Source organism: Marmota flaviventris, chromosome 3 (assembly GCF_047511675.1).
Source record: "Marmota flaviventris isolate mMarFla1 chromosome 3, mMarFla1.hap1, whole genome shotgun sequence".
NCBI lineage: Eukaryota > Metazoa > Chordata > Mammalia > Rodentia > Sciuridae > Marmota > Marmota flaviventris.
Genome location: NC_092500.1, coordinates 172,362,863 through 172,380,404, shown reverse-complemented (window position 1 = coordinate 172,380,404; position 17,542 = coordinate 172,362,863). Strand labels below are relative to the sequence as shown.

General features: G+C 42.5%; 1 protein-coding gene across 1 annotated transcript in view; it reads right to left on the bottom strand.

Annotated features, from left to right (window-relative positions):
- Mtmr9 (myotubularin related protein 9) overlaps nt 1-6,519 on the bottom strand; it is a 48,208-nt gene extending 41,689 nt beyond the window's left edge. Inside the window, exon 1 of the mRNA XM_027926938.2 lies at nt 5,956-6,519. Coding sequence (XP_027782739.1) covers nt 5,956-6,137 — 182 coding nt within the window. The 5' untranslated portion in view covers nt 6,138-6,519. The remainder of the gene's footprint in view (nt 1-5,955) is intronic.
- Between the last annotated feature and the right edge of the window lie 11,023 nt (nt 6,520-17,542).

Genomic DNA, 17,542 nt, shown 5'->3' with positions numbered 1-17,542 from the left:
ATCATGCTCTTTCTACTACATCATGCTGCTTCCCAGGAAAAGGATCAATATGTCTACAGTTTGTCATTTTCCCATAACAGATTAAAAAGTCCAGCTTTACATACTACTTCTTTATCACCTGATAAAGCTCAATAAATGCTACTATGGGAAAATAAATGAGTGAAAAGAAACCATAAATAGAAGTCAATCCGAAAAGAGAGTTGATGATCATGGAGACACTACTAATATGACCATTCAGTGGTCAATCTGACTTCTTATGTGCCTACAGGCCAAGCCATGGTTACAAGTTTTGAAGGAAATAATCAGATGTGAGCCCTGGCTTCAAAAAGCTAATATGTATCTAACTATCAAAATGCAAATATGAATAAATGCCTATGAAAAAAGAGATAATTAAAGAGATATTGGATTTCAAGGTGAGGGGAACTGCTGGGAGCCATTAGCCAAGTAGGTATGACAATTTCCTTGCCAGCGTACCCCATGTTGCTGACATGTTGCAGTGACATTGAATGTAGGTGACCTTGCTCAAGGACCAAGGCAGATTAGGGTGTTCCCGGTTTTAAGATAATCGTGTTTAGGGCGTTCCCAGTTTAGGTTCCAGGTTTAAGGTTTAAGATTATTCCTGCTGGGAATAGGGCGTATCCTGCTGCCTGAGTTCCCCTTGAGTTCTCACGGGATTCAGACAGTATTTTTTGGGAGATAGAAGCCCAGTATATTTTGGAGATAGAAGCCCAGTGGAGGGGGATTTGGGCAGAGAACGTGGATTTCCCCAGAACGTGATTGTAGACGGCTGGTGTGAGTTCGGGAATAAAGAGTTGCTGTTTGAATCTACAAGCTGTGTGGTGGCTCGTGATTGTGTGCCCAGCCAGACTGCGGCATTTGGCGTCCCGTGTGGGGAACTTCTGAAGCTTAGAGGTAAGTGAAATTTCTCACCCCTGAGAAAGAGCGAAAGAATGGGTGACCAATTCAAAAAACAATATGCTCTTGTTTTGATTTATTTTGTTTTTATTTCAAGTTGCCTGTTCCTAGAACTTTCTCAGGCAAACTGGGGAAAATGGTTGACTCAAGGTTTGAAGTTGTTCGCCTCCGAGCAAGATAAATTGTTAGAGGAAGGAGGCACCCCAGTAAGACCAAGAACAGTTAGGACATATGTTGATACAATACAAAAATGTAGCCCATGGCTTTTTAAAGACAAGTTATTAAGTATATCAATGGGACCATCATGGTATCCTGTAGAAGGATTTTTCTTCAAGAAAGAGATGACTAGTTCTGTTTACTACATTTGTCTAAGATCTTGGTTTTTACAGACATCTGATTAATTTACAAAGGTAAAGTGTTAAATCAACCACTAAATATGAAATCAAATACTCTTTACTTATTAAGTTCCATAAGATAATATATTTAAACATTATGTGTGTTTTCATAAATTGGTAAATGGAAAAAGGTTTAATATTGCTTTGTGTCTGTGTCTTTGCTAAAACAAGGTTACTAAGAGTTAAGATTCTATCGTGTAATTTATATACAAAGAGTAGAAAAATTTTCAGTTGGGTTTCAATTATAGTATCATAAAAAACATGAAAGTCTTTCATCTTATTAAAGTGGAGTAATTTGTCTAAATCAGAAATTTTATAAGAGTTGTTTCAGAATGTAAATTTATAAAAAGGGTTAACAGTTAAAAAAGAGATATAAAAAGATTCAAGATGTGGAAATATATTTTAATATGAAAGGTTAAAGGAGAAAGAAATGTTTCTAGATGAGATAATCTCTGTGTGGTAAAGTAAAAAGTTGTAAAATGCCATTTAAAAAGATTTTGAGGAAACTAGACTTACTTTAAAAGCTTGAAAAAGGAAGAAAGAAGAAAAAGGTATTTGTACATGGCAGATTGAGACAAAGCTTCTCAATGGAGTTTAAAAAAAAAAAGCCTTTGGTTGAAGGGCAGCCATGTAAACTAACATTAAAGAGATTTAAACAGAATCTAAGCCTCGTTTAAAAGAGTGAAGTTGTAGGTGGTGAAAAAGTACATTTAAAAGTACAGTATAGATGATAATTGGAAGGCTTTAAAAGGTTAAATTGAAGGTGGTTAAAATGCCTTCATGAAGGAGGAAAGATTGGGTCATTCGAAGCCTAGTTAATCGTAAAGGCATTACTTAAAAAAAATGGGAAGATAATAGGATAAAAGATATTTAGATGAAGAAGATTAAAAATTTAAAGTGAAAAACTTTAAAGACTGAAGTATAGAAAGTTAAAAAGAGAAAAGATAAAGAAGATGTAGAAAGATAAAAAAGATGTAGGGAGACAATAATTTTAAACCCACAAAATAGAAAACAACAACAAAAAAAAAAAACTAGGAGGAAAATAAGCAACTAAGGGTAAATATACAAACCTTAGAAAGAAACTAGAAGATAGAAATAAGATAAAAAATGGTTGAAAATGTCAAGTAAGGTATTTCAGATAGAAAATGCAAAAAGCTAAGACAATTATTAGATACAGACATATACTTATTAAAGCAAAAAGAGAGAATTGGAAGGGGGTATATATCCCCCAAAGATAAACTTAAAATAACGCTTTTTACTCTAAACTTTTTAAATTTGGATTCATCAGGACTTAGTGCTGCGGAAAGGCATATGTATCCAAAAAATGTACATAAGCCTAAGGTACTTTGGAAAGATATTCTAACAGGACAATGGAAAGGTCCTGACCCAGTGATTGTCTGGAGTCGGGGGTCTGTTTGTGTTTTTCCACAGGGAGAACAGCAGCCGATTTGGATTCCAGAGAGATTAACTAAAACAATTTCTACAGATCGAAAAGAAGATGATTTGACTCAAATCCATAACAGCTGATATCCAGAACTCCAGCTTGGCCATTCTTACATCTGCGACAGTGATTAACCAGGATGCTTTTTTTCAATAGCTATTTTATTATTGCATTTTTCCACATCATAAGGTTCTATTTTTATTTTTTGAGCTCATACAAACCTAGGTTAATGTTTTTCTGATCAGTTTTATTTTTTGACTGTGAAGTTTTTAAACATTGCAATGGAGATTTCACCTAAGTAAAGCTACAAGGCCTTTACTATTTTCTTATGTGTTGTACGTTTGTGTACACTCTTGTGTTTTGTGTTGTATGTCTGTATGTGCGTATGTCCATATTTCTTATATGAGGAGCGCTCATGAAAAAATGGATCCGAATTATTATTATTTTTTTTATTCACTTGATTTAAATGGTTTAATTTAAATTAGGTAAACAGCTGTTAAGGATTGTTTTTAAAGGTGGTTAACAGATCTGTTTGTTTACTAATTTAAATTAGGTAAAAAGCTGTTAAGGATTGTTTTTAAAGTAGGTTAACAGATCTGTTTGTTTACTTTCACCTTTCCTTTTCATTATATTTAATAATTCTTTTCAGGATAATGTCTGTTTAGCATCATTGCCAGAATTCCTATCTCCATCCCAGTGCCGGTGAAGAACTCAACAAGTAATGCTCAATCAAAGAGTCAACTTACTTTGGGAGGAAACGGATTTTGGAAGGAAATGGACATATTGATAGATTCCTCTGCTTTGAACTGCTTGCAGAACTTGCCTGGACTATGTAACTATCGTTTGGTGCAGCGAATTGTGGTAATGCTGGCATATCTTTGCTGATGGTGTCACTAGTGATGCAATTTTTATTTCCTTGCCAGCGCACCCCATGTTAATTGTGGTAGTGCTGACATATCTTTGCTGATGGTGTCAGATGGTCTAAAATTTGGGGGCCAATGGCGTATGCTGGACCGGTAGTCAGTGACGGGTATGATCCAATTGCAGTGGTATCAACCTAAGACAGGAGGCTGACACCTAAAGGTCAGTTTTCCGATGACGGGTAAGAACCATATGTTGAATTGGACAACCTACCAGGCACGGTCCATAAGCCACATTAACCTCACTCCCCCACTGGCACCAAGGCCAAATTTGGGGGCCAACAGAGGTGAGGCAAAGAACCTCACCCCCCCACTGGTGCATAGACCTATCCACAAGTATGGCTGTATGCTGGACCGGTAGTCAGTGACGGGTATGATTCAATTGCAGTGGTATCAACCTAAGACAGGAGGCTGACGCCTAAAGGTCAGTTTTCCGATGACGGGTAAGAACCATATGTTGAATTGGACAACCTACCAGGCACGGTCCTTAAGCCACATTGCTTGTTGTTTAATTAATCAGAAGGGGGGGAGATGCTGGGAGCCATTAGCCAAGTAGGTATGACAATTTCCTTGCCAGCGTACCCCATGTTGCTGACATGTTGCAGTGACATTGAATGTAGGTGACCTTGCTCAAGGACCAAGGCAGATTAGGGTGTTCCCGGTTTTAAGATAATCGTGTTTAGGGCGTTCCCAGTTTAGGTTCCAGGTTTAAGGTTTAAGATTATTCCTGCTGGGAATAGGGCGTATCCTGCTGCCTGAGTTCCCCTTGAGTTCTCACGGGATTCAGACAGTATATTTTGGAGATAGAAGCCCAGTATATTTTGGAGATAGAAGCCCAGTGGAGGGGGATTTGGGCAGAGAACGTGGATTTCCCCAGAACGTGATTGTAGACGGCTGGTGTGAGTTCGGGAATAAAGAGTTGCTGTTTGAATCTACAAGCTGTGTGGTGGCTCGTGATTGTGTGCCCAGCCAGACTGCGGCATTTGTGCCCAGCCAGACTGCGGCAGGGAACTGCTTTCAATTATGGAATTAACAGAACCTGTGAAGGAGGTGGCAGTCGAACTGGTTAAACTGAAACAGATGAAAGCCTATGAACTTCTGAAAGACAAGAACTACAATTCTATTCATCCTGGTGTCTTTAATACCTCACAAAACATTTGGAACCTAAAGGCATTTGATAAATGTCTAACAAACTTGGGGAGGGGCAAAGTATTCTTCCAAAGGAAAAGGTAATAAAATACAGAGACAAGAGAATGCAGGATTTATATGAGCCACAAAAAGTCCTGAGGACTGGCTACAAAAAGGGGTCATGAAAGAAAATGCAAACAAGGTTCATGAAAAAGAATAGACAAAACAAACAAAAAAAGTGTAAGGAAAGTGGGGTAGGCCTAGAACATGAACTACGGAAAAGGTGTTGTCATTCATGTATTCAGTGTAAATTGTGTGCCTTCTCCTAGAATACACAGGAACATCAGGAAGATGGGAAATTTAAGTGTAGATGGAAGTGTAACTTTGATTTTCAACAATGCTTTGCAAAGATAAAAAGTAGTGCAAAAAGAGAGAGAGAGAGATTAATAAGTTCATACTTTTCCTTAATAGCCAACCTTGCTCTTTACAAAGTAAATGCATAGGAGACATTATAATCCCCCATTATTAAAATGATGACCCAGAAGAAATAAAATATAAACTGAACATTTTAAGGGGGAAATAAAAGAGCTTGTGGAATGTAATTACTCAATACTTCATATTCAGTTCTTTAAATTTTCCTCAAGAGTGGTGAAGACTGGGGCTGGGGTGGTGGCTCCATGGTAGAGCGCCTGCCTAGCATGTGTGAGGCACTGGGTTCGATTCTCAGCACCACATATAAATAAATAAAATAAGGGTCCATTGGCAACTAAAAAATATTTTTTTTTAAAAAAGTGAAGACTTTAATCTAAATCCTATCCAATCACAATTTCATGAACTGACATTCGACAACGATCTAAGGAATGTGATGGGGCAAGGAGAAAGAAATTTAAAACACTGAAAATCCATCCAAATGATGTTATGTACCAAAAATGATCATCAGGATGACAGCAACCACGTGATCTCCGGAGACCTTCACCAGGTTCAACAGAAACCAGGTCTCACTGGATGGGGCTTTCTGAACCTAGGCCACCGAGGGCTCGCTGGGCAGGCGGGCCGGCTGGCGGGGCAGCCGGTGCCAGGAAAGCCCCGCCGCGTTTCCTCGGGCGCCCACCGCAGGACCCCGGCTCCGCGGGGACGGGGCGCGAGGGCCACTCACCGCTTGTCGATGGCGTCGATGTTTGAATGGAGGAGCCACAGCTCCTCCGTGTTGTCCTGCCGCGAGGACAGGATGAGGTGGTGGCCCGTCAGACACAGGGTCCCCTCGACCGCGGGATAGAAGGGCCGGTGCAGCACCACGTTGTCCACCCGCGGGGTCTTAATCAGCTCCGCAAACTCCATGTTGCCCCAGCGGCCGGAGCCGGGCGCCGGCGGAGCCCAGGGCCTGGAGGCGGCTGCCCCGCCGCAGGGCTGGAGAGAAGGACCGGCGCAGGGCTGGCCGGCGGGGCGGGGTCCGGGGCGGGGAGGCCGCGCCCCGCCCCAGGAGCGGTGGGCGCGGCGAGGCCTACGGGCTCCGCGCTGGCCGCGGAAATCCCGGGCCGCAGCCAGGCCAAGCCCTCCCGCACTTCTCCGTCACCCAGGCCCGGGACACGGCCACAGGGAGCGCTGCCGCCACCCAGCCACCCAACTTAGCCGCCGCCGGGGCTGAGGACAGAAGGAGAAGGCCTCTTTGGGACCAGCTTCCTAGCGAGTGCCGCTAGGGACTCCTGGCGGAAGCAGCTACTCCTAGCTGGAGCCTACGGCGACTCCGGGCGGAAGTAGCGGAGGTCAGAACTCGGAAGACTTAGGGGTGAGAACCGGAAAAATGGTCCTCACCTAGGTCCGGTAGAAACGCCTCCGGAAACACAGCCAGACCTGAAGATTTGCGTTCCTACGCGGGAAAAGATTTTCTTTGCTCTCCTGCGTTCCCGCCACGTTCCTCGTCCTCTGTGTGCGTTCCTTAAGAGAAGAGGCCTGGGAAGATGGGCCTACGACTAGAGGTTCTGTCCCGCTTCCCTCCACTTGCATAGTACCCCCTCAAGGGCTCCTCGGAGCGTTGGGCTGCCGAAGACTGTGACGAAGCCCGTGCATTCGCCGTGAGGATGTCTAGTGGACGGTCCGGCACCGCCGGGGCCGCGGAGAGGCAGCCGCCGCAGCCCCCGAGCTCCGCGCACGGTGATGACCGCGAACAAGAAGAGGCATACAGATAGCTGTGAGAGGGACCTAGGTGTGGGTGCAGACACTCCCTCGCACCCTAGGAGGAAGCTCGGGCCACTTGCCTGAGGCCACCTGGTCATTCTGCGCGGAGCCCCGACTCCCATCTAGAGCTACGAAATGCAAGGCATTGGTCGCCACCCATGGCCTCTCCGCTAGGTGCAATCGAGCCGAACTGCAGCTGGACACCTAAATCGAATTAAATTATGTAATTTATTCTCGCTTGTTCTCCTCCCTCTCCCTTTAAACCGACTTGTTATTCTAAAATGGAAAGTATATTTTGAGTCCTTGTCTGCTTCTACTCTATAGCCTTTGAAGCCTCACCATGTAGTCCTAGGAACAGTGAGTTGGCCAAAGTCTCAAAGAGTATTCAAAGATAACATGACCTCATCTGCTTACCCAACACTTGTCCCTGCTTTAGTCCTTCCTATAATGTTCTCAAAGCTAAGCACTGTATAACACAGTTACTCTTGAGTGTCCAATTTAAATTATTTCTCTAAGAAAGAAAAGAACCAACAGAGAAGGGGTGGTGAGGGAAATTATTTAGGAAGCTATTTTTTTTTAAACTTGGTCCTTCATAACAATTACCAGTTGTGAAAGGGAGAATTTCTTTCAGAATAAAGAATCTGGGAGCCAGGTCTGGTGGCCCACTCTGGTGATGCAAGCAGCTAGAGAGACTGTCTCAAAATAAAGAAGGGCTGGGAATGTGGCTCAGAGGTTAAGTGCCCCTGGGTTCAATCCCCAATATAATAAATAAATAAATAAATGATAAAAATTAGGGAAAGTTTTACAGAAAGAGTATCATTTGGAAGTAAGAACTTGAAGGATGAGTAGAATTGACTCTCTTGAATATGGGCTTTTAGTTTTCCTGAACATAGCTTATGAAAATAGCATGATGCCTTTAAGTTAAAAAATGTTTCAAATTCTACAAAGCCGTAACTCTTTTGTCCATGAGAGAGAATTGTCAATATCTGCTGAGCTATTACATTAAAACACCAGAAGCTATTAGAAAATCACACCTACCGTGAGTTGAAGCTCAAAGCATGGAAAGCCTTTGAGTGCTGAGGAAAACAAAAATTCAGCGGTTAATAGAGGATGAGCAGAGAATGGAGGGCACTTTACCATGTCAACAGCAGATGGCAGTGGACTCAACTGTAATGGAATAGGTCTCATTCTATCAAAATAACACAACCAAACTGTGGTCAAATACTTATCCAAGCTGCCTGGGCACAAGGGTCTTGGAAGATTCTGATAACCCAAAAAAGAATATGTCACTTATATTTCACATAAAGAACTTAATGCCTTATAATCATCACCATTCTGTGAGATATAATGGTATCGATATGTAATCATCAAAAAGTAATTTTATCAAATAATCAACTAACCTTTATTAAGTGCCCGTTAGGGTTACTTCAGGGAATGGAAACAATAGGTGTGACACGAACCTTGTCTTTGAGGAGTTATAGGTAATTTGGAAAGACTAACACTCCCAAGAGATAGGGAACAAAAGAAGTGCAAGCACTTGAAATGCCCATTTACTCTCCTGGCTTTGTGTTTTCCTGCCAGGTCTTGCATAGTTTGTAGAAACCGAGGCCATTTGAAGGTAGTTTGAAGAAAGGTTGACAATTTCCAAGAGTCACAGAAGTCTAAGGTGGGGAAGACACTGCCTGGGTGTTCCGTTGAAGAGCAGCTGTCCTCTGCCTGCTTTGCCGTGTATTGACGGGGGCAGCTGTAACACACCTGACAAACTCAGGCCAGGTCTTTCTTGTACCCACTCCTACACCTCACAAGCAATTCGGTCACCAAGTGGTTGATTCTGTCTTCTAATATGTCTTGAATTCTTCCCATTCTCTCCAAGTCCAAGGCCACTAGCTTAGTTCAGGCCACCACCATTTCTCACCTCCAAAACCAAACGGTGAGGCAGAACACCAGGGCACTGCTTCTCTAGTCCAAGGCCCAGACCCTTGCTGACCCACCAGTTTAAATTACTTAATTTGCACAGATTCTGCCTGTTAAGATCCTGAACTGTGGGTATTGGGAGAAGACAGCCTTTCTTAACTAAGCAACGCAGGGCTAAAGTGTCATTACCCTCAGCAAAAAGAGGAAAGTCGTAGGGACAAAGATAGGATCCGTGGGTCTGTGTTCAGATACTACACTCTCATAGCTGCACTCCAATGTCTGGCTCTTGCGTTTCAACCACTGAATCACTTCATTTTGTGACACTAAGCAAAAGAATGGTGTCCTGACACCTCAGAAGGAAGTGACAAAGTGGAAGGAAGAGGAACTGTTGGCACCACTACATAAAAACACCCCAAACGCAGTTGCTTAGAACAACATCCTAAGCTGGCAGAGAGAACTGGAATGGGAGAGGATGGGAACTGGCCAGACATCTCTGTTTCTCCACTCCCTCTCGCTCCTGTGGGCCTCTCCCTGTGGTCTCATTGGAAGCTGTTTGACATTCCTGCTGATGTGGCAGCCTTGGGACAGTTAGGATGCGTTCATGGCAGAAGAAGGTGTCAAAAGAGTATTTCCCCAGAGCAAAGTGGAAGCTGTATTACCTTTCATGACCTAGACTGGGATGTCACATGATGTCCTTTCCACTGTCTTCCATTGATATAAACAGTCTTAAAACCTCACTCAGTTTCAAGAGGACATCTCTCAGAGGAGCAGTGTCTAAGAAGTTGCACTGCAGGCCCATCCAGAGGGGGAAACAAGCAGGTGAGAATACAGCTTCCCTGCACACCCTGGGAAGAGGAGCAGGCAGAATGCCGGGAAGTCAGCACACTGTTTCAGCAAAGTGTTTTCTGCTCATGGCCATAATGAAGTAAGAACATGCAATTACATATAATTGGATATGATTAAAATAAAGAGACACATCTAAAATAAAGGCCTAATTAAGAAGTAGGAAAATTAACTAGGTGGGAATGTCAACAATGCTAATTCAGAGATTACTGTTGGGGTTTATTGTTCTGCCATGGAACCTAAATCAGGATCAGCATCCAATGAAGTGGTAGAGCGACCCCAGTCTGCTCTCAGCTCTCAGTCACACCTCCCTAGCTTCACACGTCTTCTTTCCCACACCGTTTAAGTGAAGCTCTGATATAATTCTGAATGTGACATGTGCGTTTTCCCTCTCCCCTTAAGACTGCCATACCCCTTGCAACTAACCCTCCCTTACTTCCCCTTTGGCTTTTTTCCACTGTCCTTTACTCCCCCCACCCCTTTTCCTGACATGACTACTTTGAGAGGACGGAACTACAAGCACCACCCACAGGTGACTAAGTTATCACAGGAGACAAGCACACCTTCCCAGTGAGGCACCTGGTGGTCCTCAATGCAGTCTAGCGCAGTGAAGCCCAGGCCTTCTGAGCTCCTGAAGTGACACAATGTGGGGGGGCACTTCCCCTGGGCAGGGCTCATGCCCAGACCCTGAACTCAGATCTGAGCACGAGGGCATCATACTTACCCACAGAGCAGGGTATTCTCAAGCAGTGGCCTTGGACTCCACTAAGTGTTCAATGTCATGGACAACAAAAACAACATTTAAAAAGGCAGGGAGCGCTGGGCATGTGGGGTACACCTGGAGTCCTAGCACTGGGAAGGTGAGAGAATCACTGGAGCCCAGGAGTTTGAGGACAGCTCAGGCAACTTAAGGGGACAATATCTCAAAAAACAACCCCCCCCAAAAAAAATGGCAAAAACAAGACATGAAACGACAACACTGTTGATCTGAAAGAAATGCTACAGAAGACATTTGGGGAGTATGAACAGGGACTGCATACCAGGCGGTTTCCTTGGGTCAGAGCTGATTTCCTTACATAGGGTAATGATAACATGATTATGTAGGAAAATGTCCTTTTTCTCCTGAGTTACCTGTTGAGATATTTGAAGAGGAACTGTCACCACATCTGCAGCTTATTTCTAATTGTTTCTGAAAAAATATGTATACCTATATTTACTATGTGCATGTGTGAGGTATGTACATGTGTACACACACATGCGCTATTTACATGGTGAAAGAACAAAATAACCGATTATTGACAATTGATGATCTACGTGAAGGGTTTAAAATGTTTATTGTATTATTCTTTCAACTTAGTACAACTATTTTTAAGTTAAAAATCTAGAAATCGAAAATCAAAAAAACCTCCTACTAAATTTTGACACACTGCAATGTAATGAACATTAGTGAAAGCTCTTCACATGGAGTTGTGGGTTAGCATCTCACATGGTCTGGAGTGATCTGGACCCACGATTCCATTTTATAGGGTCCTGACAGGGAAACCACCTACCCTTTTGTGGATGGTTGGATTCTGAGAAATCACCAAAAGTCTTGGCAACAATAACTCCTGCTATCAACTTTGAATTTTGTTCTTAAGGGGTTACCTGCAGAAGTTCAACTACGAATTGGTCAATCATACACTCAAAATTTAAAATCTCGGTGATGTTACCTTGTACCCTGAGCTTTTCTGCATCTGAAGTGTTTAGATCCTAATATTAGGATCTGACCACGAGTTCCCTCTCCTCACCCTCGTCCTGGCTGCCTCTGTCCTGCTCAGGGAAGCTTCAAGTCTCCACCCTCCTTATTCTACACCCCCCTCCCCTGCCCAGGACCCGTCCACTGGCCAGTTATCCCATTGCACTCTCTCTAGCGCCCTCCTCTCCTCACCTGTACAAGGATGAGGACAGGGCTGTCAAGTCAACTTGAGCTGGTTGACTGGCACTTAATAAGCATCTTATAAATACATCTGTGTGCAATTGAATTTTCCAATCTAAGTTTCAAAGATGTGAAATTACTTAGCTAAAATCACATGACTAGTTAGTGGCTGGTCAGGATATAAAATCCGTTGTTGTTGTTTTTTTCTTTCACATCATTGCTTTTTTTACCTCTAATTCTTCTTTCCCCTGTTACTTATTCAATCTGGGTTTTTTGTTGTTTGTTTAGGGATTGATGACATAGATTCTTTGCTTAGCCAAATTTTAGCAGTTTTTTTTTGTTGTTGTTGTTTGTTTGTTTGTTTTGGTTTTGGTACCTTGGATTGAACCCAGGGGTGCTTAACCACTAAGCCACATCCCCTGTTTTTTTATGATGATGATTATGATTATTTAGAGACAGGTCTCCCTAAGTTGCTTCGGGCCTCACTAAGTTGCTGAGGCTGGCTTTGGTCTTGTGATTCTCCTGCCTCAGCCTCCCAAGCTGCTGGGATTACAGGGGTGCACCACCACACCCGGCTTTGTTATTTCATTTTTTTTTAATGGTGCTGGGGACTGAACCCAGGTCCCTGCAATGTTTGGCAAGTGCTCTGCCGCTGAGCTACAAATTGTAGTCAGTCTTGGCCAAATCCTATTCAGGCTCCTGAACCCTCTAAGAGGCCCATCAGTGCACTCCCTTGTAAAATCCCACTGTGGTAAAGAGCCCTCCTAAGTCACCTCATCCAGAATCCCTCACCTGCTATCTATACCTGATCACTTTAAATACTCATCCTCATCCTCCATCATCTGCCAGGTGATGTCTGACAACCCTGGCCTGTCAATCAAGAATCTTGCCAGGTGGGTTCAGGCAGAATCCTTCCTGCACCTAAAGTTTCCTCTTAGTAATTTCTCATCAACTGACATCCCCTGTCCTCCTTGGCTGTAAATTCTTCCTGCCTGTGCTACATTTGGATAAACCCATCTCTTATCCCCTCTGCAAGGAATCTCTTTTCCTACCACAGTGGTCCTCATAATGTCTGCCTAACCATGCTCAGAATATTTTTTTCTTGTAAGAGTGGATGAGGAACAGGGAGAGAGTGAAGAATCAGCTCGACTATGAATACCAACTAATTGACTGACACGTGTGCCCCAGGGGTTGGCCTCTGGTCTGCGTCCACAACTTCTCATCCCCAGGGGAGAAGAGGTGTACTCAACTAAACCTCAAGAAAAGAGTAGTTCTGGCTCTGCTTGGTTCCTGCTGCCTGCAGCTAAAGTTGGTTCCTCCACAGGAAAGTCCTTTCACTTGATTCACTTTCATGCTTTCTCCTCAGTTTGGAAGTGACTTGGGGGGTGGGTGTGAGTGTGTACTCTTTAACAAGCAATGACAATCTGACTCTGGTCACTTCAAATTAGAATACCTCCTAGCCTAAGACTTAAGCAGACACTCTGTCTTCATCGGCAACCAAGGTAAACTTGAATCTGTACAGAGGTGACGGCCGTAGGAGAGGGGCTGGGGGGCTCAGGAGAGTAGGGAAGTGGACATGACAAGGGCCTGGTAGTGCCACACGATCAGTCCTCTCTGTCGGACAGCAGGGAATTGTCAAAGTTAGGCTCAACTCTTCCACAGAGGTTGGGAAATCGTAGGCGAATTCCTAGGATCTCATGTTGCCTTTGCCTCCATTTTGAACATAAGTTGGACTTCCTCTGCAGAAGCAGCTCAGTCACCAGTGACGCAGTTTCCAGTTCTATACCCATCTCCTGCCAGAGTCTCAGTGCCGTGGGTCCCAATGTCTGCCACAGACAGCCTCCTCCTGGTGACCACCCTCCTGAGGGAAGCTGCAACAGCCTACTCAACACACACCTGCATAGACTGCACAGATCTGCCTCAGTACCCCTCTAGGTCACATCACAGCCTCCTAGAACTCCTGTCTCCTTACTTAAAACCCACCAACTACAATTCCCCACAGGAGCCCTGTTTGGACAACTTCCTAGACCCAGTTCAGGTGTTGGCCCCTGAGTCCCTCTTTCTCTTTCTCCACTTGTTCCCTGACCTTCATGGTCACATGCTTGCAAGCCTGTGTGTGTGTGTGTGTGCGTGTGTGTGTGTGTGTGTTGTGTCCTCTTGGTATGCCTTACACCCTGAGCCAGGGGCCTATAAGGAATAAAATCTCTATCTTGTGTCTCTCGTAATTATGGGAAGAGTGCTCTCCATCTCATAGATGTCAAGTTACAACAGACACAGGCCCTGTTCTTCCTCATGATCATATTTCAAAGGAATGGCTCTCAAGTCATGGAGAAAGACACTCTGAGTTATAGGACTACATATACATCCCATGGAGGCACAGGAAGAATTCACTATAGCAAGTCCACTTAATAAATACACTAAGAAAAGGAGACCAGGGGCCCATGTCAGGCATTGGCTAGAACAGACAGACAGTAAATTTATTTAGCAGCCTTCAACTATGTTAGTGTCTGTTCAAATCTCCCAATGTGAGTGTGTCTGAAATGCAGGGGCTGGCCCTACAGATGGCTTTCAATGCCTGCTCATGAACTGCTTTTTTCTTCCTAACTGTCTAATTCCCTTGGGGTTACTATGGCAGTGATAGCAGATTACTGTCTGTAGGCAATAGTTCCTGAACTGTAGGGTGTGAAACATTTGCATTAGAATTTCTTGAGGAAGCATGGGGACATTCAGATTCCCAGGCCCTGTCCCCAACCTGCTAAGTCCAGACCTCCAGGAACTAAGCTTGTTCCATAGGTTCCCCAATTGACTCTGAAGCTGCAGGTGCCATCAGACCTTAACACAGTGAGTGCCTGATAAATAGCGCCTGGGGTGGCCTGTGCTAACAGAGCTGCAGACTTTACTGCGGGCCCAGGCTCCTGCCACACTGTAGAGTTTTCCTACGGCTGTTGTAACAACTTATTACAAACTCGGTAGCCTAAAATGAGATTCATTTATTCTCTACAATGAAACCAAAGAAAAGATGATACAAATAAATAATTGAATAAAAATTTGACTAAAAATCCAACTCAGATATAAGAGAGAAGACTCAAAATATTGAAATCAGAAATAAGAGGGATCTGGGCTGGGATTGTGGCTCAGAGGTAGAGCGCTTCCCTAGCATGCGAGAGGCACTGGGTTCGATCCTCAGCACCACATAAATATAAAATAAAGGCATTGTGTCCACCTATAACTACAAATAAATATTTAAAAAAAGAAACAAGAGGGATCATCACTACTGACTTTACAGAAATAAAAAGAACTATAAAAGAGTATTCTGAACAATTATACCAATAAATAGATGAAAAGGACAGATTCCTAGAAGACATAAACTACTGAAAACGACTCAAGACAAAATATGTAATATGATAGAATTACAACAAGAGATTAAATTGGTAATTAAAAAAACCAAACTTCCCACAAAAGAAAAATTCAGGTCCAGATAAGATTCTCTTCAATTCTACCAAACATTTACAAAAGGAATCAATGCTAATTCTTCACAACTCTTACAAAAAATAGGAGAGAAGGAGGGCTGAGGAAATAGCTCAGTTGGTACAGTGCTTGCCTTGCATGCACAAGGCCCTGGGTTCAATCCCCAGCACCACACACACAAAAAAAGATTTGGGGCTGGGGTTGTGGCTCAAGTGGTAGAGTGCTCACTTGGCACCTGTGAGGCACCGGGTTCAATCCTTAGCACCACATAAAAATAAAATAAAGATATTGAATCCACCTAAAACAAAAAAATATATATTAAAAAAATAGGAAAGAATGTTTCCCAACTCATTCTATACCAATATTACTCTAAGACAAAAGACAGTCAAAGATATTGCAAGAAAAGAAAACCACAGAGTGATATCTCTTGTGACCACAGACACAAAAATCCTCAAATAGAGTGGGCATGGGAGCATGAGTTTGTAATCCTAGTTACCTGGGAGGTAGGAGATTTGCAAGTTCAAGGCCAGCCTCAGCTACTTAGCAAGACCCTGTCTCCAAAAAGGCTAGGGCTGTAGCTCAGCGGCAGAGCACTTGCCTAGCAGAGAGGCCCTGAGTTCAATCTCCAGCACCCCCCACCAACACACACATCCTGCACAAAATAGTAGTAAGACAGATCTAGCAACATATGAAACAAATCACATGCTATAACAAAGTGTTAGGATTTATCCCAGGAGTGCAAGTTGGCTTAATGCGTGGAAATCAGTTATTGTAATAATCATATCAACAAAATAAAAAAATCAGAGCAGCATGATGATTTTAGTAGATTCAGATAAAGCACGTGACAAAACTAAACAAACTATAGATGGGAACTTCCTCAACCTGATAGAAGGCATCTATGAAAACCTCAAAGCTCACGTGCTTAATGATGAGGGACTGGACAGTTTCCTAAGAGCAGAAATGAGGTAAGAACCACTTGTCCAACAACAACCCCCACACATACACACACACAAACACAAATCAAAGAACACAACAACAAAAAACGAAAGAATCACATGTCCACTCGTATCACTTCTATTCAATGTTGGACTGGTTCCTGTAGAACAATTAGATGATAAAATAAAATGCAGTCAGATTAGAAAGTGTGAAATCATCTCTATTCACACAAAGCATATCATTGTGTATAAAAAGCCCTAAGGAGGGCTGGGGATATAGCTCAGTTGGTAGAGTGCTTGCCTTGCATGTACAAGGCCCTGGGTTCAATCCTCAGCACCACAAAAACAAACAAAAAAAGTCCTAAGGAACTCACTAAAACTTGACTAGACTTAATAAACAAGCTCAAAATGTTGCAGGATATAAAATCAATACTTAAAAAATCAATGATATTTCTATATACTTGCAATGACCAATTTAAAAATAAAATAAGGGAAACAATTTCATTTATAACAGCATCAAAAACAATAAAATTCCTTCAACTTAAAATGAGAAGAAATTCACTGGTAAGAACCTTCTAGATGGAATGAACTCCTTTAAGAGATGGATTTGCTACTCTTGTATTCAAGACAGCATCCAGCATTGCATACTGGAGTCATAGAATCTAAGAGATACTTTGGATGATCTTTGAAAACTTGTATAATTCTAATTATCTTATGTCTAAATTTTAGCTCCTTTCTTTGATGTCTTACAAAAGATTTTTATACATTTCATCAATCATGAAAAAAACAATAAAATTCTTAGCAATAAACTTGACAAAATAAGAGCAAGATTTTATTCTGAAAATTTCAAAGTAATGTTGGAAAAAACTAAAAATCTGAGTAAATGGAAAGATACTGCATGTTCATCTAAAAGGAGACCATATTATTGTCAAGAAAGAAATTCTCCTCAATGTGACCTACAGATTCAAAGTAATATCTGTTAGAATTCCAGCTAGATTCTTTGCAGAAATTGGTAATCTGGTTATAAAATTTATACAGAATTTCAAGGGACACAGAATAACAAAAACAATGTCAAAAAAAGAACCGAGTTGGACAACTCACAATTTCCCAATTTGAAAACTTACGACAAAACAATAGTGATCCAGACAGCGAAGGCAGAAAAATAGATCAGCTGAGAATTGAGATCCCAGAAGCAAACTCTTGCATTAGTGGACAATTGATTTTCAGCCCGAGTGCCAAGACCATTCAGTGGAGAGGAACAGTCTTTCAACAAGTGGTACCAGGCCAATTAGACAGCCAGAGTGAACTAATGAAGTTGGACCCCTTTCTCCGACTTCATTTGGAGTTAATTTACAAAAATTAACTCCAAATCAATCTAAGGCCAGAGATAAAGTATAAACTTATTAGGAGAAAACCTAGAGACAAATCTCCATGATCTTGAATTTACCATTGATTCTTTGATATGACACCCAAAGCAAGAGCAATAAACACAA